This window comes from Perissodus microlepis, chromosome 15 (genome assembly GCF_051167445.1).
Source record: "Perissodus microlepis isolate ML-2025 ecotype Zambia chromosome 15, ASM5116744v1, whole genome shotgun sequence".
NCBI lineage: Eukaryota > Metazoa > Chordata > Actinopteri > Cichliformes > Cichlidae > Perissodus > Perissodus microlepis.
The window spans coordinates 8,326,897-8,351,193 of NC_140475.1; the positions used below are offsets into that span (position 1 = coordinate 8,326,897).

Genomic DNA, 24,297 nt, shown 5'->3' on the forward strand with positions numbered 1-24,297 from the left:
TGATCAAAATTAATAAAATATGACCAGTAATACATTTCAAGCATTTGTGGTAGATGGCTGCCATTCCCCAAGCCTGGTTTCTTCCTGTTTAAAGGAGGTTTTTCCTTCCCACTGTCGCCAATTGCTTGATCATAGGAGCTGGTCTACTTCGTGGGGTTTCTCTGTACTATGGTAGGCTCTTTACCTTTACCTTACAATATAAAGTGCCTTTACATGACTGTTTTGGTGATTTGGCTAAATAAATAAAACTGAATTGAATTGAATAGTTTACCTTCTGCATTTGAATGTAAATTGTGACTGCACAGTTTATGATGTATATAAAGGCTAAGATGAGTAAGATGGGTAAGATGAAACACAATTTTATTTCTACATTGTGGCTCATTCTGGATAACATGTTTCAAAAACTAAAGGACTACACCAATGGTTGCAGCAACCAAACATCACCAAGTAGAGCAATGTTATCCTTACTACACCTGTCCCCCTCCTCTTCCTCTCTGCTCAATGTGTGTTTTTGTCACTGTGACACACAAATTGGGGCGGAGGATGAACAGAGGACAGGCAGGTACACGTGCATCAGCTCTGAAACAGAGCAGGGGAAAAAAGCTGTCAGCCTCAGCTGGCAATGTGGCTCCTTAGGCCTGCTACATATGAAACTTTCACTATCTGAATGCAAACTGTTATGTTTTTAATGATTAACTAAGTTAAAACAAAACAAAAAGAAATTCTGAGGAGCAATGTAACCAGAGGAGCAGCTCTGCAGCAGGGCATTACATGAATTTACGACGTGTGAAATGTTTCCTTTGTTCCTCCCTGTGGCAGCTTGCTCCGGGCAATTACAGAAGGCAGTGACCTGAAGTGAGATCATTACCCCCACAACCTATCATCAGCCCACATCATTTTTGTCCAGTATGATATGATTGACACAGGAAAACTTTTCATATGCTCTTTTTCAGCTCTTGCAGTAACACGGGGTTAGTGGTAACATGAAAGTAGCTTTTGCCTTCTGCATTTCCACCTTAAATAGCTGTTAGAAGTGTAATTTATCATCATGTTTTCCCAGTATTGTGGTAAAATCTTACACCGAGCCGTGGCACCTTGCCAAAGTCTAAATTGCTCCACACTTCTTCTGTTTTTTTCTGCGCACTCGGCCCCTGAAATAAACTCCATTTGCCATTCCATTTTGCAAACCAATTTGAGATGTAGGGTGGGGGCAGGAAAGGGAGAGCTATAGGTTAGCTGTAGTAATAACCATAAATCACCTCTGAAATGCTGCCATGTCACATGCCACACTGCACCACTAATGACCGGACCCATCTTTCACCGGGTATTTTTATCTGTGTGCCCTGACACTCGACTTCTGGAATCGTCCTCTCGTTTTACGTCGTCAGCACCTCGGCCAGGACTGAGCACAAGTTCCTCACATATCTATAAATACCAGCCAGCTAAATGGCATTTTCTCTCAACCCACCCCCTGCTTGGCAAGAACCGGGAGCTCTGTGACTTGGCACACAGACTCACAGTCCTACGCCACAAAACATCTTGGGGCTTAGCCCCCCGCACCCCACCCCAGCGTCACCCTCCAGAGAACAGCTGGCCAAAAAAATAGATCCATCTGCCACTGCCTTCAAATTCCAAAGTGGTCTCAGTTTAATTGAAAAAGCGTCAATCGGGCTTCACAAAATCGTGTAAAACATGACAAATATCGGCACTCCGGCTCTGCTTTAGGCCGCCTGTTGGATTAACTCTTTAGACTGCTGATATAGCTGAAGCATTAACATACCGTACGTCAGCGCATGTCGGCTCATACGCACAGGCGGTCTCACACACACCGAGAGGAACACACAAACACCTGTACATGCTTCCTTTGTGCAGAATGTTCTGCCAAGTTTTTTAAGCTTGCTGACATGCGGCACTAGAGACTGCAGTTCAGCAACAGCTTCTTGCTATTCTGGGATGTGTCACAGCACGAGGTTTTAATTCATTCTGCCAGAATGTGTCAATCACTTAGTGGCGGGGTCCAGTCCCGGGTTCTGCTGCTGGACTGAGAAGCAGGAAGGCACAACAGGCTAGGCCTTATTAAAGGAGTCAAACAAGGATTCAGCTAAACTGTGCTAGTCATAGACTTTCTTCAGAGGTGGGGTGTTAGAGGGGGCGAGGGGGTAGCACAGGTAAACCAGACTGACACGTGCACAACAACAAGTTGGCTGTTTACATAGTTTAAACTAGGTGACAAATAAGAAAATGAGACTGATATTTCCAAGTGTTTATATTAAAAGAGAGTGGGGGTACTAGTCACAGAGCACTGTGCTTCACCTCCTTTCAAGATAACACTCTAAGTCTATTTTATAAAGCATTTTTTTCTAATTGCTGTGTATTTGAGAGTAAATGCAACTACAGCTTTCTCTTTCTTCTACCATCAGGGTACCATTTGCCATGCAAGTTCCTGTACACAAGCCATGCCAAGGGTTTGAATTTGACCCGCCCAATGCGGTGCCAAAACACACATATCAGTCATCATGCGATGTCATGCCAGCTACAAATGGCATCAAATGACTTTGCACTACTTATCCTGTCCAATTCCATGTGATAAATGATGAAAAAGTTAAATTGTGCAGCAGTGTGACTTTGGAAGATGACAGACCTCATTTCTGTGCCCTGTCATTTGGTGATCACTGTAAAAAATGAACATCGTGAAAGCGGCTATGAAACTTAATGTGAGATACGTCTTTCCTTTCTTACCCACAAACACAAAGAAAGATATTTACTTCCATTAGAAGGTATAGTTTTGGTAAAGGGCTGCTCCCACTTTCCTGCCTTTTCTTTAGGGCGACTTTGATTTTTTGTCTCTGTGATTGCCAGTTAAACTGCCAGCCTTTTTTTTGTTTTTTAGTATTTGTGCAAAGCATTTGAAACCACAGAAACTTTGGCTCTTTTCATCTTACATAATATTACCAAGAAAACTTTGCACATAAACAAAGATTGTGTGTTTGTGAGTGTGTGTATGAGAGGGATAGTAAAAGAAAGTAGTGCAAAGCATTTTTCACTTTCTTGTATCTGTGTGTGTGTGTGTGTGTGTGTGTGTGTGTGTGTGTGTGTGTGTGTGTGTGAGTCTGTGTGGGCATGCGTGTGTGAACATTAACAGGATCTCTAAAGCAACAATCAGCGATCAGTCAGAGTGGTCGCTGACATCACGATCTTAAATAAATGACAGCATGGTAAAAGAGCGCTGATCCGAAGCCAGCGGGGCCCAACAGTCGGAGAATCTATAAGCCATAACAAACAATATTTCAAATAAACAGATCCCATGGCCGAGCCTGTCATCTTTCTGGGGCGTCTCCAAAACAGTCCTGTCTGACTTTACTCTCATGCTGTTTTCTGTTTGTTTTTTCGTTGCATCTCCAGCGTGTTTTCTGGCATCGTTGTCCTCTGTCTGATTCCCTGCCTGTAACTGTATACAGATTAACCACCACATTTTCCTTCGACGTGTTTGCATAAGTTTGCATTTTTGCCTTTCATGTTTACATATGTACTGTGTATTTTTAAAAAGCTGGCTTTCTAGGGATGTTGTTTTTGAATATAAAAATACAGTAAAAAGTGTATATATACTTTTGCTATACAAATTTTTTTCTGAATCCTTTATAATACTGGATTAATGGACTAATTGGAAACCAGATAGATAGATTGATAGCTAGATGTTTTTGCTCCTGTGGGATATATAAAACTGTGAGCACATCATTTGGGCCAAACTATTAATAAGAAATCATTTTGGTCCCCTCCACCCCACCCCACTCTGAACCCCATTACTTCTTTGGACTCTTGCCCGGTAGTATCCGCATGGCAGCTGGACGCATGCGCAGGAGCAATCTTCAATAATGTCCCATGCCTCTGAACTGCCTGGTGCTCAAACTTGGACGCGGACTGAAAATAATGTTGTTTCCCGCGGGGGCGAGCGTTCCGGTCACCGAAAGCGAGCCTCGGGACTCGTGTTTGAGTTTGTAAAATTGTTTTAAGGACTCTGAATAACTCATCGGCTTGTTTTTGGACTCTTGCTGATAATGGCAAGCAGTAGCTGAGTGTTTTGATCCCGGTCAGTGACAGCCTGCAGACGGCAGGGAGAGCTGTGTGGCGATCACGCAGTACTTGATTATGAGCGCTCGCAAGAAGTGAAGAGAATCTGGGAGCTGATTTCTCGCTGGGACGACAATAGGTTTAACACAGGTATGTTTAAACTAGTTTGTGTTTTTCCCAGACGGCTGTGGCTTTATTATTAGACACTTAAATTGTAGGTCAGGTGGCAGAAGCGAGAAAACTGTCATAGTTTTGTTGAGTTTGATTAATTCCGATTTAAAAACATTTATATGAAAAAAAACCCACAATTCAGTAAAATGTATCAGTAACATTAAAATGAATTATCCTCCATCAAAGAGTGATAGACTCTGTCCAGTTTTTTATAATATTATTATTAATATAAGTCTTTACCTTACGTTATTGTTGTTGTAAGGCCAGTGCATGCCCGTTAATAACGCTGATGTGTTAAGTGTGTGTTCATTTTTCTCCGACTTCATCCCAGCCCCGGAATCTCGGCACACCGATAGATTACCTGATGTTATACAAGTGGACAAATAATAATAATAATAATAATAATAATAAAGATTTAGTGGTTGCTGTAATTTTTTGCTGAAACATGGCAATAAATGAACAGACAATTACGTCAGATCCTTCCCCGTAAAACTGAATAGTTGTGCAAAAGGGGTTTCTTATTAAAAAGAAAAGAATGATAAAATGACAGTGATTATTTTTTTGGTGGTTATTGGTCATACACCAGTCTTTAACTGCAGGTCAGTGCGGTCCATCCTTTTTTTCCCTCTCAGTTTGTGGACACGTGAAGGAGTTTAGTCCCCTTGGTGTCCCCTCAGTTCTCAGTCTTCATCCCTCCGCGTGTCCATGGCTTTTTCTCTCCATCTCGCCTCTCATCCCACGTGGAGTTTGTGTTTATATTTGATATGTAGGAAATGGGAATCTTATACCACTGCCGGGCTCTCAGGGCTTGAATGGCCCCTGGCTATTGGCCTGCCTCTAGCAACATGACAAGTTACACGCCGACTCAAAATCTGATAGGGGCCTACTGCGCCGTAATCCATACAGATTAGATTTCACATTAAGGGCTCATACTTAAACAACGCGCATTAATGCGCAAGATTTAGAGTGTGGAGAATTTTTGGAAAATTGTAAACTCCTGCACTGGCCTTCTATCTCATTTTACATTACGGCTCGGTTATTCTAAGGATGATAATCCCACCAGAAATGTGAAATATTTAGGATTAAATATTTTAATGCAGCCAAAGGGGATTTTTAGTGGGTGTTGGCGTTTGCTAGTATATTTAAATTTTTTGTTTAAATGTTTTTTTGGTTCTTTGTAATATCGGTTAATTAGAGGCCATCTTAAGGCATTAAATAATCCCGTATATATACTGTATTTAACACGTCACATTTGTTTCTATTTATTCATTTTATTTTTCCTCTAGTGGGAGAAGTCTAAGAGTATCAGTTTCATTATCTGGAAACTGTTTTATGTTGTTTAACCCTGTCCCGAAACGGGGAGGGCTGCAAAACACACTGTTTTATCCCTTTTAAAATGACCAGAATAAAGAACAGCATCGCACTCTTACATTTTCCAAATCTTTTTTTGTACTTAAAAAAAATAACTCGTATATGCATATCGTATTGTTTATAGAAATGTTGCGTTAGGCCTAAACCTGCCTAGCATAAAATATTTTATTCTGATATGAAGATTTGAGTCTTCATATCAGGTAATGTGCGCTTCATTTTTATTGTATTTTTATTTATTTGTTTATTTTAACTTTTTAGGTTAAAAGCAAATGTAGATATTGACCATTTAAACGTCAGAGGCCTTAGGGATATTTTTTTTTTTTGGGGGGGGGGGGGGGGGGGGGGGGATGTAAACAGTTTAAATTTTGCACAGACTAATCCTTAACTGGTAATCTTGGAAACTGCTCGTGTCATTTAATATAGCTGCATATAAGCGATTGCTAAGACAGCGAGGTTAAACTCAAATTTAACATGTGATTTTTCCCTGCAGCCACTCCGACCAGCAGCAGTCTGCGGTTTGTTCAACATTCTCCTTCCTTCGGCTTTTATAGCGTGAAATTACCGCGGTGTAGCTATTTGGTCCACTTTCTAACCCTCCGCCGTCCCATATGTGTTTCTTATGTCGCTGTCAATAGCCATAGTGAGAAATATAATTCTCTCTTCTGGGACACCGAAGGAAATGGCAGGCACTATTGATTCCCTGTTTAGTGTCAGGTAACTGCTGGGTGGGTTTTAGGGCCATGCAGGGCAGCTGGGGCAGATAGACAGCATCATTTAATAAGAATTAGTTCTGACATTTAAAAAAAAAAAAAAAGATCCCCTTTTAATCATCAAAACTCCTTGTGGCTTATTTGTGCTATAGTTTAAAAAAAAAAGGAAAACTAAGACAAATGCTCCATTACAAGCATGAAGTAAACTTTGCTCTTTGTGGGTTTACTGCCCATCACGTTTCCGCTAAAGAAGAATAAATCATGAAGGGAAGGGTGAAACCCAGCCAGATCGAATAGAAGGCTGATTATGTCCTCCACAAAGGTGAGAGAGAGAGGGCGGGAGGGAGGGAGGGAGAGGGTGGGGGTTGAGGGAAGCAGGGAGGCTTGGGCACAAATCAATTCACCTGAGAGACGCATTATTGTCTTCGGTTTCAGGCTAGGAGGAGCTGAGCGCTATGAAAAATTAAAAGGATGCCAGTTAGTTTAAAGGATCGAGCCAGAAAACTCCACAGTGCACACACATGCAAACACACTCGGCAACAAAACACTGCGCAGACTGAAGAACAACTTGGAGTGCCCCAATTCTGTTCTGATACCTGTCCATATTTTGGGAAAAATATTTTAGACCCTGATCAGTCTTTGTGGTAAAAGTAAACAAATCCCTTGTATCTGTCTTTTAGAAAGAGCAACACACTTGTATGCACATTGTAGTATTCACTATTACAGTCAAAAAGTGTTACAGTAAAATAAAAAGTGTATTTTGATGGAGAACTTGAGATAGGTACAGTTAGTGGCACTCTTTACCACATTGCTGGGAACAACAGATCTAATGACGGGGAGGACCTTTGTGTTTGCAGGTTGTGTGTGTGTGTTTTTGCAGCTTATTCTTTTTTCTGACGCCTTTTACGCAACATACCAGAAAGGAGCCATTCAGTGTCACTCTGTTGGGATAATGGCACCATTTTCCATTGTTTTGTTTTGTTTTTTGCAGTCCTTTGTTGCCGCGTCACTCCGTGCGTGACAGTAGCGACAACAAGACGAGGACGCATTGTAGCTTCTGTCCTCATCTGGCTGATCGCAACGCCTCATCTTCGCTTAACTTGTAGACAATCACCTCAGGCTTCTCCGAACTCCTCCGCCAACCTGTCTCCTGTCTAGTATTAATAGGGTCACTCACTATCTTCGTGCGCTAGCCAGCCACTGTGTCTGTGGTCCAGAGGCAGCCAAGCGGCCCTATCACTTACACTTCTCCATTTTCATTGTTGATATTTACTTCTGCAATTATCTCTCCACTTCACCCTCGGCTGAAGATGATATGCTGAAGTTAACGCTGTCGCTTCCCTCCTTCGCTCTCCTGTTGCTCACACATAAACGCAGTGACTGAAGGGCTAACCGACAGATGCACACACACGTACAAAGTAACTTAAATGCTGAACCGTGCGCGATTTCAGTCACGATATAAGCCATGAAACTCCCAAAAGAGTGGTTTGTTTTTGCTGGGATTTTGGTGGAAAACATCTCAGTCTATCAGATGATCTTGTTTACTTTTAAGTAAACAAAGCGTCACTTTTAGGCTTCTGACATCTATTTTATTTCCCTATTTTCTTTTTTGGCTTTCAAGTGTGTGGCAGATCAAAGCCAGAGGAGCCATGGAGGCCTCACAGGACCTCAGCGAACAGATGGTGAGTTAAAGGCTACTGTATGTAAGTGTGTGTGGCTGAGCGAGTAAGTATACCTTGTATCGGCCACACAAGTGTGAGGAATGGGTGCATTAGAGACATACATTGTGTCTGTGTGTGTGTGTGTGTGTCCAGGCTAATACACAGCAGCTGTGTTTCAGTGAGCGTACAGTAACCATATGGCACCAGTCAGAGTGAATGAGACTTCAGGAGAAACAATGTTGGGCATAGACGTCAATTTAACAATCATGTGTGTGAATTTTGTGAGCCGAAGTGTGTAACGCAATTCAAATCACTCATTAAATTGAAAAAGGAGGTAATTTTTATCTTTATCTTTTACATTTCAGTCACACACTGACACAGCCGCACAAACACGCACGCACACACACACCCCACACTTGAGCCCGAGGGTTTGTGAGCGTCCCAGGACAGCGGGCCATCTCTGCGTCACGTCAGCGCAGCGTCCCAGTTCTGCTTGTTTAAAGATCAGGCCGTATTGTTGGGAAAATGATTTTGGCGGCGAGCGAGGGCCACTCGCATTTCAAAGTCGTTAGTCAGCCACCAGAACAGGTGTAATTTCATCTTCTTCTCCTCCTCCTCCTCCATGAAGCAGCGTTCTCTCTCCCTCCCTCTCTCTGACCTGCCAGCCTCGACAGTAATAATAGCGCAAAGTGGGACAGAGCCCACGAAGTATGTTGTTTTTTTTTTCCCCCCCGACTTTTTGTGCTGCTCTGTTAGCCTCACTTCAGGTTGGATTACAGGCGGACCCCAGCGGAGTACATGTCACTCATACATAAAATGGACGCGCGCACACACACAGACACGCACACTAAAGAACACAAAAACACAGAAATAAAGAGAGAACAGAGAAAAACATCCATCTTGTCTTGCCGCTATCACGACATCAAATATTGATGTGCATATTCCACAGTTACTTCACCTACTTTAAATAGGGCAGTGATATCATCTATAAGTGAATTTGAGCTGCGGCTCAAAGACATTGATTAATTGTTCGTGTTGGAAATGAGATATCGGAGCAAGGACAGAGATTTTTATTAGTTCGATGGTTTTATAGGCTCAGATTTGTGACTTCTAAAATGTTCAGGCTCAGCATTTTCTGTAAAGGGGCCAAAGCTTACTTTGTAACTTGGACAATGGGAGAATTCAGGTGTGTTGGTATTTAGGAAACTCGGTATATGGTTTTCACATGTGGACATAGCTAAAATCAATACAGGTCAATATAATAGCCCTGCACTAATACTACTTTTAGTTATTGGAAAAATTGAGTGATATTTGGGGTCATTAGTTCCAGTTCTAACACCCGACAGTATGCTGTAACTGTACTTAAGGACTGAGACTGAATTACTATAAGGTGGCCACTGTTTTCAGATATATGGCTAAACTTTGAACTGCAGTCTAATTTCAAAGGTTTATCAAAAAGATAAAGAAAACTGCAGTTTCATCTGAAACTGTTAAAACAGCTGACATATGCCATTTTTTTCCTTTTAAAAACTGTTCAAAATATGTCAACCTCAAATACATTCAACCTATTTTTCAAGGCTTTAAATGGAAATTTAATTTGCAGCTTTGCTCGTATTGTTTCAGTCTGATTACAGCTGAACCTTTAAACCTTTGATTCTAAGTATGAATGACAGCTTTAACGTCTGACTGAACATTTTAAATTATAAACTTATCCTATACTTGTAAAAAAATTTTCAAGCTTTCCTTTTGGTTTTAGTCTTTAAACTGAAATTGGCTAATTCTTTCCCCGCACTCCTTCATTGAAATAGGCGTGTCTCGGGTGACTAAGAAAACAACTCAGACCTCACACACAAGGTTTCGGGGAGTTGTCTGTTGATATTTAATACCCCCACTCCTCCTCTTTACCCTTTAAAGTACCCTTACTTCCTCCACCCCGCCCTTTTCCCACCACATCCATCGCACGTCATCTGGGTTATGGTCAGGCGTCCTCTCTGGCCGCCTGCCTGTCGAGAGCCAGCCTGCCGTCTGGGGTCCTCTGGGAGCGCTGGAAAGGAGCCTGAGATGGCGCTCGCAATGGTTCGCTCCGAAGCGCTGCTTACAGCTTCTTGAGGTGTTTCGCTCCACCTGTTGTCGCATATTTTGTTTCGCTTTGGAGAAAAGCTGTTGTTTTTAGGTGATGCTCTGTGAGATGATGTCGACGAATACAACGATTTGTATTTAAATTCAGCTGTGAACATTAAGGAGATTGGAATGACAGATCAGCGTCAGTCATTCAGTGCACACACAGAAAACAGAAAACGCATACAAACTCCACACACAGTCTCAAGAGCTCCTGATCCAACAGACCTCCGATTGAAGTCTCCGGTCTTTGGCTCGGTGGAGGTGGAAGCAGTGAGAGATGGGGGAGCAGGAGCATTTGTTGACCCCAGGGAGCTTTGCAGGATTTAAAATGTTGAGCCACCTGAAGGGAAAAAAAGTAAGAGAGATGGAGAAGAAGGAAAAAGTGTCTGAAACACGAGGGGAAAGGGTTCTTTTAGCTTTAGCCTTTTCCTCTGGTGCACTGGGAGAGGCCCCTAGTATGGCAGCTGTCCTAGTGTGTGTGCATGTGCGTGAGACACAGAGCGAGAGACCAAGTAGGAGAAGGAAAGGGGTCAGGTTGCACCCCTCTTTCACCCCTACAACCCCATACAGACACATTCACACAAACTTACATGCAGCAGCAGTAGCTTAATATGACTACAGCCCAACCCTGATTGCTAAGATTGCACTGGCGTCATAGATGGCCGTTTCAAAATCTGCCCGGCAACGGGACAGATCACTGAAGTGTAGAGTGTAACAGCTACCCCACTGGCATCCCTCTGGTAGGCTGGCATCCTAGCTGGGGCACCGAGGGGCACTTCAATTTCAGCTTGGTGTACAGTGCTTCTCGTAAGATTTATGTGTAGCTGACAGCTGAGTGTTGCTGAGTGAGTCTTCTCTCTCTGTGCAAGAAACGCTGCAGATTATTTTGAGTAAAATCATAACAGGAGAAGGCAGAGGAGTAGGGAGGGCAGGATACGAAATATGGCATGCACAATGTAGACAATAAATGCTAAATGATATTAAACTGCACTGCATGCAGTTGCAGAGAAACCGTGACAAGAAAACCAAGCAAATGAGAGCAGATTTGGAAAATCATAGCATAATAGCAGGAGTTATGATAGTTTTAAGATTGCATGCAGAAGAATGCTCAGAATTTCAATATGTACATATATTTAATTGAAGGAATGCCTTTCAAGGACCAACAAACTCTGAGCCTCCATCCCAAAGTTTATATTAATGTAGTATTCAGGTTGACTAAACATTATATTGTTAAAGCTACAAACTTTAGCATGAGCCCAATATGGTAAGTGCTTACAATTTTAGCGGGAAATGCTAGTTTTTGGCCAATGAGTTAAATCGGGCTTAACATGGCAACACCGTTTGATCTAAATGGTGCATTAAACTGGAGAAATTCACTGAAAAGTGTGTTAAACAGTTGGACACATGTTTCATCTCTAAAGGACTTCTTTCCCCAGTCACTAAATCACCCATCAACACCTGAACCGCTAAATAAGCTAAACCTGTTGTTGCACTGATGCAACAATGGATAAGACTCACAACAGATTCCCAACAGCTTCACCCATGTGGCATTGCATAGTTGCGCGTTAATGTAATAAAGATGTAGGGAAGTGCACAGCACAGTGTTTTTCCTTGGCTTAGTGCATCCATAACATGAATCGTCCTGGTGCCGTGAAGGGAGGGTTGTTCACTATGTTAGCCTTCATGTAACCTGCAGAGGAAAAAAAAAACACCCCAACCCCCTTTTAACATTATTTTATGACCAAACTTTAAACTGTTATAATGTGTTATTGCATATCAAACAATGAATAATTGATTATTTTACTGTGTGTTGTTTCCTCCCCTCTTTGAATTTAAGTAATTGAATCAGTCTTTTTTTTGTTCTTCTTTGCCAAATGTTGAAAAACGGGCAAAATCAGCACAGGTGATCGTTGATACAGGATCTTACTTTTGGAAAAAGAACTTCTACCGAGCTTTGTGTGTTCACATTGTTATTATTTAAGACGCGTGAAACAACCAAAACATCTGTCTTTCGCCAAAAGCCCTTCAGTCCATGCTTTGGTTCAGATAATTTATAACTCGTATATGAGAATAGAGTGAGAGTCTGTCTGGCCATAGAAAGGCAGCTAGGTGTGAGGTCAGCGGGTCACAGACAGTCCCTGAGCCACTCAAAGCCTGACAGAGTCAAAGCCCCCAAAACAGACTGGAGAATCCATCTAGAAGCCAGAGCAAGTGGCGTGGGCTTTCTAGAAGAACACACCAGACAGGAAACCACATGATATGTGTGCTTTAGTGTCTGGTGTGTGAGAGTACGAGTGTGTAGGTGTTTCTTTCTCTGTTATACGCATATACTCTCTGTGGTGTGGGTTGGCTGAGGTCATCTGAGTGGAGACTGTCTAATACTGTGGCCATGCTTGTTTAATGGAAGTCAATCAGGGCTATGTATTTCTTGCCAAGACTCATCACTTTATTGATTACTCTGAGACTTCTCAAGAAAATCCCTATATTGCCAGATGTGACATTTTAACATAGTTGGTTATTATTTCTTTCTTTTCTTTTTTTTGTAACTGACGTGCTGAACTGATGCTTTGAATTTGCTCCGTAAAGATAAAACACGTTTAAAATGTAAAAGCATAACCCCAAGAAGAAGTAATTATTAAAATAGTAAAACATTTTCTTCTTTGTTTGCAGTAACTTCCATAAATAGAGCCGTCGATATAGCCCACCTTTTGTTCGGCCCCAACTTCTGGCTAATGCTCATCTGCCATTGGTTCCAAAAAGAGGAGCATATTTCCTCATTTTGCTGGGAAGGAAATGAAATTGCAACAATTGTGCTTTGGTAACGGAGGAACCTTCTGCCTCGCCTGCCGCAAGAACTTCCTCTGTTGCTCTGCTGGGAGATTGGATTTCTTTCTCTGCAGCAGCGCAGAATCAGAGAGGTGGGAGAGAGGGGTCGGCGAGGCTGTGACCTGTGTCTCTGTGCTGACTTGACTATTGCTACAACTAATGGCTGTTTTCATTATCTGCCACTTTGTTTCTTGTTTTAAGCAGAGATTAATGTCTTATATTATTAGTGTTCATAGCCATGAGCATGGCCAAGTCACATATTTTAAAAAATCCATTTAAAACCAAAAGATCTTCAGTTTTTCATCGAATCTGACAGTTTGGAATTGGAATTTTGCATTTGTGTGCAATTCATGCTTTCCTGTCTCTTAAGAGTATTCCTTCCTGAATACATTAAAATAATATTAATATTCATTTCTTACATGTTTGTGCTTTGTATTTGGTGCTGGTGTTAGCCCAAAGTTATGCATGGAGTAGAACAATGACTGGATACACTGAAAGTAAAAAAATTATTTATTAATCTTAATATTGATGAAAGAATTTTTGGTTTTGTTTATTTGCGACCACATCTGAACTGCATCATTGCAGCAGTGATATCCAAAGAGAAAAAATGAGGTCTTTTTTTGTTGTTGTTGTTTTTTTTGGTTTTATTGTGTTTTTCTTCTTCCTTTTTTTTTTTTTTTTTTTTTTTTTTTTGCTCCATGTCCTTGATTTTTTTTTTTCTTTTTTTTTCTTCGATCTGTCTGACTGACTGTCTGTCCCACCTTCTCTTTCCCCGCCGGCCTGCCCGCCTCTTCGTCTCTCTCTGTGTCTCTCTGGCTACAGAGTGATGATTCAGGCCCTATTGTGAAGTCAGCAATCCGATACAGAGCAAGCCCAAGAGCGAGGGTGGGGAGGGAGGAGGGGGTGGATGGAAGGATAGAGAGAGGGAGAGAGCAGGGGGGGGGTGAGAAACAGGATTATGGGTGTTCTCGTAGCGGCGTCCGTGCTATTGCGAGCCCTAGGCAGTTTGGCACCCTTACCTGTCCTCTGCTTTACCTGTTGCTCTCATTCTCCAAGTTCACTCTGTAGTCTACGTGTCTCTCCTTCTTTGTTTTCCTTTATCTTTATCCTCCTCACACCCACCGAACTCCTCACTGACCTTTTTTTCTTTTTACTTTTTTTTAAGCTCCTTGACCATCTTTTTTTTTACACTTACATACTCTCTCTCCCCTCAATCTGTCTTCCTTTTTTGTAGACATCTGGTATTGTGAGTGATTTTATTAGGAAGTTGATATGAAGTGTTTCAAGGCCTGGTATGATGGAACAGCTTGCCACTTCTGAGACATTTAACTCCTGTTCGTTCTCCGTGGTGCATAGGCCAGCCGTAACTTCTAATAATCAGCCGCATAAAGAATCCATGAGCAGATGGTGTTTGCATGTGTGGGTGTGTGCGAGAGAGACCATACCTTTCTCTGCACTGAAAGTCTCTCCTTGTGTCCCTTTTTTTTTAAGGATATCTACCTTATGTTGTACCTCTCGCATGCATGCACACTGTGATGTCATGAGCAGCATTATTTAACAGGCAGCTGGGAGGCCATTCATCATTTAATTAAAAGCGTCTGAAAGGGATCTGAGGCCTAATGAGATTAGCTTTAATTATTGATGCCGCTGCTGCTGCTGCCCCACACACACACCACCTCCAGTGATGACCACCACGGATATTTAGACCGTCTAGTCTTTCACCCTTAACACAAGTAGTTGCATGCACATTTTTTTTGCTTTTCAGTTCTTTTCTTCCCTACCTGATGTCTTCCCAGATGCACGCACATCCCATTGATTTTTGTTTCCCTTTGGGATGTTAAGGTGCTTTGGGGGGGGAGGGGGGTATATTTGAGGGGGGAGGGGGCTACGGTATGAAGACCAAGCAGGGGGTGCGGTAGCTGTGGTCAGGTTGGCGATGGGGGTGTTGCTTGAGGCTGGTGTTGAGTTTCTTTAGGTCTCGCACACCAGCAGAGAACTTGCTGCTTTATTTTTTTCCCCTTAGTTTCATCGCATTCATACATATCAGTGGATTTATTTTGGATCCATTGTGTTAAGTCCTTGGTTTTCATACTGTAGCCTGGGCAGAAGGTAATATTTTGTATGGCTTGTGATAACAACTTACTTCATGTCACACTATGAAACATTAGTATAGAACCAGACCCAGACAGCATTTTCTTCCACTCTGGCTGTAGCTTATCATAGCAGGCCAAACCTTTTTAATGTTAACAAGGATCTGGTGTCGCCTTTATTAATCGTTGAAGAACACTATTAGGTACACCTTGCTAGTGTCAGGTTGGACCACCAAATGTCTTCAGGATGGCCATAATTCCTCATGAAATAGATTCAAAAAGGTGTTGGAAACATTTCTCAGAGATTTACGTCATGTTGATATGAGAGCATCAAACAATTGCTGCAGATTTATCAACCTCACATCCATGATGTGATTCTCCTGTTCTTCCACATCCCAAAGGCGCTCTATTGGATTGGTGACTGGTGACTGTGGAGGCCATTTGAGGGCAGTGAACTCAATGTCATGTTCAAGAAATGAATTTGAAATTCTTTGAACTTTGTGACGCGGTGTGTTATCCTGCTGCAAGTAGCCATGAGAAGATGGGTACACAGTAGTTATAAAGAGAGCAAAAATAACAGTCAGCTAAAATATCAGCTAGGCTGTGATCATGCTCAGTTGATACTAGAAGGCTCAAAGTGTGCTAAGAAAATATCCCCCACACTATTACACCAGCACCACCCTGAACTTCTGGTACAAGACAGGATGGATCCATGCTTTCACATTGTGTACCCCAAATTCTGAGCCTAACATCTGAACGTTGCAGCAGAAAATGAGATTCATCAGACCGGGCAAAGTTTTTCTAATCTTCAGTTGTTCAATTTTCATGAGCCAGTGTGAAAAGTAGGCTCCGTTTCCTGTTCTTTGCTGTCAGGAGTGGGGTCTTTTATTACTGTAGCCTATCTGCTTTATCATGTTGTCCATTCACAGATGTTTTTATGCATGGTTGTAATGACTAGTTAAGTTCCAAGGCATTCTCCTCTGACCTCTGGCATCAATAAGACATTTTCACCCGAACATCTGTAGCTCACTGGATATTTTCTCTTTATTGGGCCATTCTCAGTAAAGCCTCGGGATGGTTGTCCCGGTTCGACCAAGTCTAGATGACTTGGGCCGCAATCACATGTTGTTCAGATAATAAAAACTCTGAAGACCTCTGCCCTTTAAAAACCTATTTTTATTTTCTGTTTAAAATGTAATTTATAATTAAAATTCAATCTATCTGTCCAAGGTCATGACGCGAGAGAAAGGGTCACCAGTATGTTTAAATAGAACACCATTAAAAAAATGTAAAAGTGAAATATTGGCCAGGTAAAATGGTTCCAAGTTAGGCAGATTGCTTGATCAAGGCTTTTAGAACAGCTTATAACACCACGGTCCAGAAAAGTCTTCTCACTTACTTTTAAGCTTAATCTGTGAAAACTCATATTTCTTCTCTTTCACTTCAAGGCTTTTACATTCATATCACACTTCCCAGGAGTTTCATTTATTCTAGTCATAATTTTTACGACTGCATCATGGGGTCTAAACCAGCGATTTATGGGGATAAAGCTAATGCAGGTGGGGAAAAGATGACAAAAGAAAAATTATTGCATGAAAATTACTTATATTACCTTACATGCAGGGAAATTTGCAAATTAGTTTGCCATTGTGCTGAATTTTCTTTTAATAAAATTTAACATTGGTCCTTACTAAATCGCAATGCAGCGCAGATATGGGAGTCACTTAATGACACATACTTTATGTTGTCATTTAGATCAATTAAGGGTCACTGATTAATCATTGTGTCTGAAAAAGGTTAACAAACAGTCGATTAAATAGCATTTTAAATTATACTGATCCTTCCAGTTCATTGTCCACTTATCTGACCTACTGTCAGACTTTCAAGAACTTCATATTAAGGTGTTTGTGCTGGAGTGTGGTTCTATACCACTAAGTAGTTGAGTGATGTGCTCAGTATATGTGTGTGTCCGTGCACGCAGTCAGCCATGGAGTGGTTTAAGTTTCTCCCAGTTGTTTTTTTAATCACTCTCATCAGATTAGCTGAGCAGGGCCAGTTGAGGCCAAACGCACTATTAACAACCCAGAACCAGTGTGTATACACACACACACACACACACACACACACACACACACACACACACACACACACACACACACACACACACACACATCCATCACTGACTTTTCATTTGTCTCCACTGAGTAAAGCTGCATTAAATCGTGTCTGTGATCCGTCACTCCCTGAGACAATGAGGAGCCAATTTAAATAGGCGATATGAAGACCACCAGCACGGTGAGCAGCATGGAGATTGGTCTGTTCCCCTCTGTAGCTCTTCCTCCCCCAAACACGTGGATTTACTACCGCAGTTCGACTGAATAAAAACAAACGCTTGGGACTTCAGGATTAGTAAGATGCACTAATGATATCTGCGGTTTTGCTTAAACATAAACGCCCAGAATTTATACTGTGATAAGACTTAAATGGAAAAAGAAAAACAGTTTTACTGTAAAAGTGCGACTTTTATCAGCGAGTCGCACGGAACAAAAACTAGATCCACGAGGCGGGCGATAGTCATTGATTCCTTGTAGGCAGCCCCCTTAGCCTTTAGTGGCTCATTCTGACCTTTGTCAGCAAGCTTGTTAGAAAGGAGAAATAATTAAAAAAAACAAACTTGTTTTTTATGTATTTTTATATTTAAAAAAGTCTCAGTTTACCTTTGGAGAAGCTGATAACAGAACAGCTTAGAACACAGTATTGTGCAACATTTTGCTGGCTTCATTTTTAGTTGTATTTAACTGTTTATATTTTTAAATGTCTTTAATTGATTAGCATAATGTAGCTACTGCTTGTTGTAACAATAACTATTTATTTGGTGAAATCTTTCACTGCGGTTAGTTATGCTGTCCAACTTCATCATATTAGTACAAATATATTCCCCTGGCATGGTTTGCTGAAGACATCGCAAGTCACTCGGTGTTGTGAGTTAGGCTCTCTTTCTATGTAGTAAAAGTTGTGAACAACACCAGGCTGGCAAATTTATGTAAGCATGGCCAGGTGAAGCGAAGTATACCTGGCTAGAAAGACATGGAGGGAGAGAGAGTGAGAGGGGTTTTCGGAGAGTACCTATTTCACCCAAACACCTCCTCCTTCTCCCTGCTCCACAAACTGTTCTCTCCTTTCACTCCCTCACTTTTTTTCCCTCCTTTATAGCTTCCTACTACACCTGAAAAAGGGGCATTTTTGGAGGCATAAAGAGAGGGATAGATTTACACCTCCCCAGGCTTGGGGAACTGTGGGGTGTAGGGAGGAGGGAGGGCTGGAGGGTGGAGGCTCGGCACAATGTATTTTACATGAAAGGAAGGGGATAGAGTTACCATCCCGATAACCACTCATACAAACGTGGAGAGCAGAGAGCTTTGAGCAGGGGACAGGTAAACGGGTGACTCTGTGTGTGTGCATATGCGTGCACGAGGGGAAAATGCAGAGTATAGATCGAGATGGAGCTTGTGTTTGTGTGGTGAGTAACATTCTTCATGAATGTTTTGTGGTCGACACACCAGCCGATGGCGCAGGCAGGGATGGTTGGGTGATCGTGTTGCACAGGTGTATGCGTGCATGCCCGTGTATGCGTGCATGCCCGTGTTTGTGCGCGTGTGCAGCGACTGTCCCTCTGTGTCCCATTAACTACACAACTAAAGACTACACAGCTACATTCTTTTTCTGATCCTGATGGTTTTTTTTAGCCTTTTTTTAAATGCAATTTAATTAAAACTATAGGATTTATTTAATACAGAAAAACATTTAGTGTCCATTTACATTTACAGTTTTCAAGTTTTAGGATTATCATCAGTAACTATTTAGAGCAGTTGTGACTATTTTTTTTCACCCTTTTTAGAATTTTATCCAAATCATATAATCAATCATATGAAAAAGAAGAAGAAAAAACTCCATAATTAAGCTGGTCACCCCTCTGTAATAGATTCCTTGGGTCTGGCTCTTTCGGGTTAAAAGGAGGGTGTTTTTATTTAGTTTTTTTCTCCATTGTTGCTAGGTGCTCACTCACAGCACCACCTGGATCATTGTGTTTTTAACTAAAATGTCCTGTAAGGGCTGTTTTAAAGTAGTGGTACTTTAAAAGGATGTGCTAAGGATATAAAGAATGTGAATACTTTTAACACCGCTAAAGTTAGCTTACTAAACCTAGCCAAACACTGGCCTTAGCTGGGAATTCTGGTGCAATATTGTGTCTTGAAATTAGGTTTTTGGAGATCTGGAATGTTAATGCTTTTGTCTGGAAAGCATTTTAGTGCAACTTCTGTTGATTTAAATGTGCCATATGAATAAAACACTCACTGACTTGATTTGATCTTCTTGTCTAACTTTAACTGATGAAGTGAATGAGCCTATGCTTAGGCCAGATTTAATAAATCAATTCTAAATTTGTTAGATCAACATCAAAGTGCTCAGAAGTGGATTTTTAAAGTGTGATGATGAAGCTAAAAACATATAAGTAAATCATGAAAAGCTAGATAAAAAAGGAGCAGGGTCTGTCTTAGTCAGCCCTCCTGTTGGAGGTGAAGAGATAAACTGCTGTTGTTCCACTTGAAGAACAGTTATTCTCAAGGGCCTCTTTAAAGTGAATGAGCCACCTCCAACAGGCCCTTTGAAAACACTCCTAAAGTCAACAAAAACCAAAAGTAAATGCAGCTATTTGACTGTATTAATACAATGCCCTCTTCCTCTGCTCAGTTCACTGCTCAGATGTGCCCATGCCCCACTCCTGTTTTTTTTTTTTCTTTTTGTATGTGTGTGTGTGTGTGCAAGTGCATTTCATCAGGCGTGTTTTGGGACGCCTCCCCTGCTCCCTTCTCCGCTTGCTGTGAAAATATTTCATCGGGGATGTTTTTGGACGACCCCCCGCCCCCCGATCGGGTCTAGCCTGGCTAATAATAAAGTGCTTGAGTTGTCAAGCGCTTCGGCAACACCCTAATCTGTTCTGACAGCCAGTCCTCCACATTCACTCTCAAACGTCCAGTACACACACACGCGAACGCACGTCGGCATCCACATATAACACACTTTCAACAGACATTCGCCATGATCTGTGCACACAGGTCCTCCAGACAGTCTATCAATCACGGCGTTTATTGGGGCCGGGGATAAATGCTTTGGGACGGGGCCGCATGCTGTCACTATGGTGAGCGAGCTAAAGGTGGCTGGAGCACAGTTGGAGACAGTGGCTCTGTTCCAGATTGGTCTCCAGGCCTGTATAGATTTGTTACTGCTCCCTTAGCTATTTTCTATTGCCGTGTACGCACACAGCAACATTCAAAATGTTCTGAATGTTGTTGAAGGATCATTCATGCCAATTAAATTCTGTTTAGTTATAATCGTACCTAGCCACCATTTGCAACTATTAACAGTCAATTCATTCTTGATTGGTCTATTTAAAGTGGCATCACCAGCATAAAAAGCCTACACATCATGTTTTACATCTCATATTTTCCAGAATTTTAAGTGCTTTGACATTGAAACCCATCCACACACATATTGAAAGAGCAAAAAATACAATAACTAAAACTAAAATGTTAATAGTAACTTTAGAAATGTCATGCTTTGTGTGCATAAATCTAAAAGAGTCAAGATCCACTGGTTTCCCCAGCAATATGCAACAATATGAGGTCTAAAATGTGAACAGGAGGAGTTTTGTTGTGCCTAAATTCATTAATTTTTTTCACAAGGCACCTTCATGTAATATAAAGTTAGTGAAGAGCACTGAATTTTCTTCCCCTCTGGGTTAAACATGATTCTGATTTTTTTTTTTCTTCAAATCATGGGGGAAAAAGTAATGATCTCTATTTTTCCCATTTTAACCATAGCAGTATAAATAGAATAGCATTCGTCTTGTGTTTACTGGGAAATCTCAGAAACATGTATCTCAAAACTATACGCATGATCCTGTGCTGATACAGAAAAGTAAAAAAGCCAGTTTTGTAATGTGGGCGATCTGATCCCAGTATTGGTTTTATGGTGACGTTTAGGTAAAGAAGTGAGTGTCAGAAATTTGCAGTGGCCTAGATTAGGCGCATGTATGAGTGTGAAATCATTCACTTTTGTTTGCTTAACTCCTAGTGAGTGTGCAAATGTGTGTTTGAGTCTGTCTCCAGGGGTTAAAGTGGGATTTGGCATGTTGGGGAACCCTAAGATTGGTTGTAGAGGCACCGTATGGGTAAAAGAATTACTTGTGAAGCTGTGATCAGCTGACCCAAGCTGCTACCCTGATTTATGGCTCTCTGTGGGTTCTACAAGATATAAGCAAATGTTTCATGAGCCATGGCTGATTTTCCAGTCCTTAGACACTGTGAAGCTAATATAAAAGGTAGAATTCAGTGAGTGATTCTAATCAACATGGTCAAAGGAGCTTGCAAAGAAAAGCGTCTGGACTTCTTTAAGTTACTTGAAGACGTTTCACCTCTCATCCGAGAAGCTTCTTCAGTTCTAAGGTCAAATGGTGGAGAGTCCCACCAGTCCCACCTAATCAACATCTTTACCTTAAATATAAACAGATTTTTGCTACCTTTTGATGTAACCTAACACTGATCTTGAATGCCGTGTCTCCTGTGTACCAGTCCAGCATATAGTGTATCACTGTGAACTTCACCATAATAGCACAAGCCAACCTGTTTAGCCTGCTCTACAATGCTTTGTTGAGCATTCCGTACCTCCTGTCCTCTTTCTTACATTTTTCTCTATTTTGTGACAAACATATTCCCGTTTGTGTACTTGCTGATATTTGTTCAGAGGCTCACAAAGATGCATCTTAATTTATCTCTCAAGTAAAGACAAAAAAGTTACTGCTTATAGCTCCATTCAGTACCTCTAGCTAGTTGAGAAGCAGTTTATATCTACACCTTGAACGCATCACACGGATGAGAGGAAAGGATGTGTGGAGGGTTTAAGTGGGCTGTGGGATGTCTTTATTTTCTTGTTACTGAGCAAGTATCTCCATGAAACATTAACTCGTTTGACGGTAACACGTCTTAAGATGCCTTTTGGAGTTAATTGCTCGTTAGTTGACAGTGCCGGAATGCCGGTCCAGATCATTCCGAGCCCACTTTGACCCCTGTTGTTGTGAAAGGGTGCCATCTTCAGACAGAGGAAACTGGCCGCTTGTGTGTCTGTGTGTGAGTGTGATTTGATATTACACTCAGCCCATTGCGCTAGCTCTGTTAGACTTCACATATGAGACAGATGTGCAGCCGTGTGTTTCCAGTTAACACAGATTGAAAGTATGTGTGTGCGCGTGTGCTCAGGTGCACATGTGAGTCAGTGGGTGAGATGGGGGAGGGTGTGTGGGGGTAGTGGTGTGTGTGTGGGGGGGTCTCCTGCATGGTGTGAAGTTTATGGTCTGGCCTGTACTTTCTACTGCACAGCAAGATATTGACACTGCGTCCACACCATTTCAGCTTCATGGAAGTAATCACGGCAGAGCTGCCATCAGCAGGATTTATATACGTGGATGTCTTTGATTTTAGGAAACATCCTAAAAACGTGTGTACAGCTCAGATGTTTCCTAACTTAGTTACTTCTGTTTTTCATTTAAATTCTCTTCCTTTTATGTTTTCATTCACAATCGAGTTAGGGAATTAAGTTTAACGGTGCCTATGTTAGGATTGGACCCACACATAAAAAAAAATGACATCTGTTACATTTAAAAAGTTCTTTGGGTTTAAACGTAAGCTTGAGTGAGCCTGTAATGAGTGACAGCTGAGAGAGGGAGAGGGAGGGAGAAAGGAGGAGGAGGAAGAGGAGAAGAGAAAAAGAGGGGGTGGAGGCAAAGGAGGAGGGAAATGGGACGAGTGAAATGTTCCCCATTACTGGAGTCGAGAAGACAGAAGCTGAGCATGGATTGACCTTAGAGACAGAGAGGAAGAGAAAACGCTTGGTTTTTGTGCGGTCGTCATTTTCTAGCCCCTAGATATTTCTTCTGAGTGAAAGGGAGCGTCACAAAAGGAAGCAGGAAAAAAGTCGTCATTTGCTCCCTTAAAGCAGAAACTAGATAAACGTAACACCTGGAGTGCAAAGTGAGGAGAGGCAGGTAGACAGAGACGAGCGCTCAGTGTGTTTTCTGATAGTGTGTGAGAGACAAGCGAGCCTGCCTGTGAAGGGGAAGCTGGTGGATCGTACAGCTCTGTAATGCTTTGTGGAAGTAAAGGACTGCTAACGGACCCGATTACACCCTGAGGTAAGAAAAGGATCTCTCGGTCTGTATGGACGTGAGTGTGTTTCACGGTCAGAGTAATGCAAGTTATTTTTATTCAAGCAACTGAGATATTTTCTATATTCTTACGTATTTTGCTCATTTGTGAACAAATGTAAGTTGGACATCATTTGACACAGCACTCAGAGGATTTTTAAAGGTATGGTGACAGCAGTGTTACTGGATTAACATTTGTTTTACTTAAATAAGACACGCTTTTACCGTAATTCTGTGTAAATACATTTTTCTTTGTGCTTTTAATACAAGGCGTGTTTTATTTTTCATAGTACTGTTTTCACATATACTGTAAAATATTCCACTTGTTTTTTTAAATGTTAATGTAGAAAATGTAACCTCATCTGTATTTTCCAGTTTTTAAAAAAGTAAAAAAAAAAATTACAATTTTGATCAAAATAGGATAGCGACAGAAATTAACCAAAAAAAAACTTTTTTTAAAAATTGTGAACCATAAAATCTTATTTGTAGACAAATGTAGAAATTGTGTTTTTTAAAACCATCAAATATTAAGTGTGTGTGTAACTCACTCATTGCTGATGTGCTGGATTATGTGTTCTTCATTCTCCATCCCTGTTTTGTCTTCCTGCACTGAGCTTCCTTAATGTATCAAAGAAAATAACAAAAAACTCATTCAAGCACCATTTTTATGAACACTTTTGGATTCTGTAGTGAACTTTTCTTTTTAGAAGAACAAGCAAGAGAAGGAAACACAACTCTGACTAGACCAAGGGCAGCTTCTGCTTATTTCTGACTCTCACATATGCGTTAATGCTTCTTAAGGCCAAAGAAGGCCTCACGTTATTATTACATCCATTAGATTGAACAAACATCATTAGTTACACAAACACAGCAGTGTATAATTCCCTTTAATAAATCATTGTTATTAGTGCTAATTACCTGTAGCACTTGTATTTTTCCCGTAGGGAGTGCTCGGGCTGCCTAGGTAGTGTTCTAGACCGGTCACCTGGCCAACCAGGTCAAAGGTCACCTATTTAAAT

The 24,297-nt window shown here is 41.4% G+C and overlaps 1 protein-coding gene across 6 annotated transcripts in view; it reads left to right on the plus strand.

The window, feature by feature from the left end:
* The first annotated feature begins 3,893 nt into the window (after positions 1–3,893).
* The window catches only part of eya4 (EYA transcriptional coactivator and phosphatase 4), a 52,232-nt gene continuing 31,828 nt past the window's right edge, over positions 3,894–24,297 (plus strand). For 5 of the 6 annotated variants that reach the window (XM_084953059.1, XM_084953056.1, XM_084953057.1 and 2 more), the window contains exons 1-2: positions 3,894–4,218; positions 7,942–8,002. In XM_084953059.1, coding sequence (XP_084809185.1) covers positions 7,970–8,002 — 33 coding nt within the window. In that variant the 5' untranslated portion in view covers positions 3,894–4,218; positions 7,942–7,969. Of the gene's footprint in view, positions 4,219–7,941; positions 8,003–22,867; positions 23,267–24,297 lie in introns of those variants that run through there. The other variant, XM_084953061.1, reaches the window with a different exon arrangement.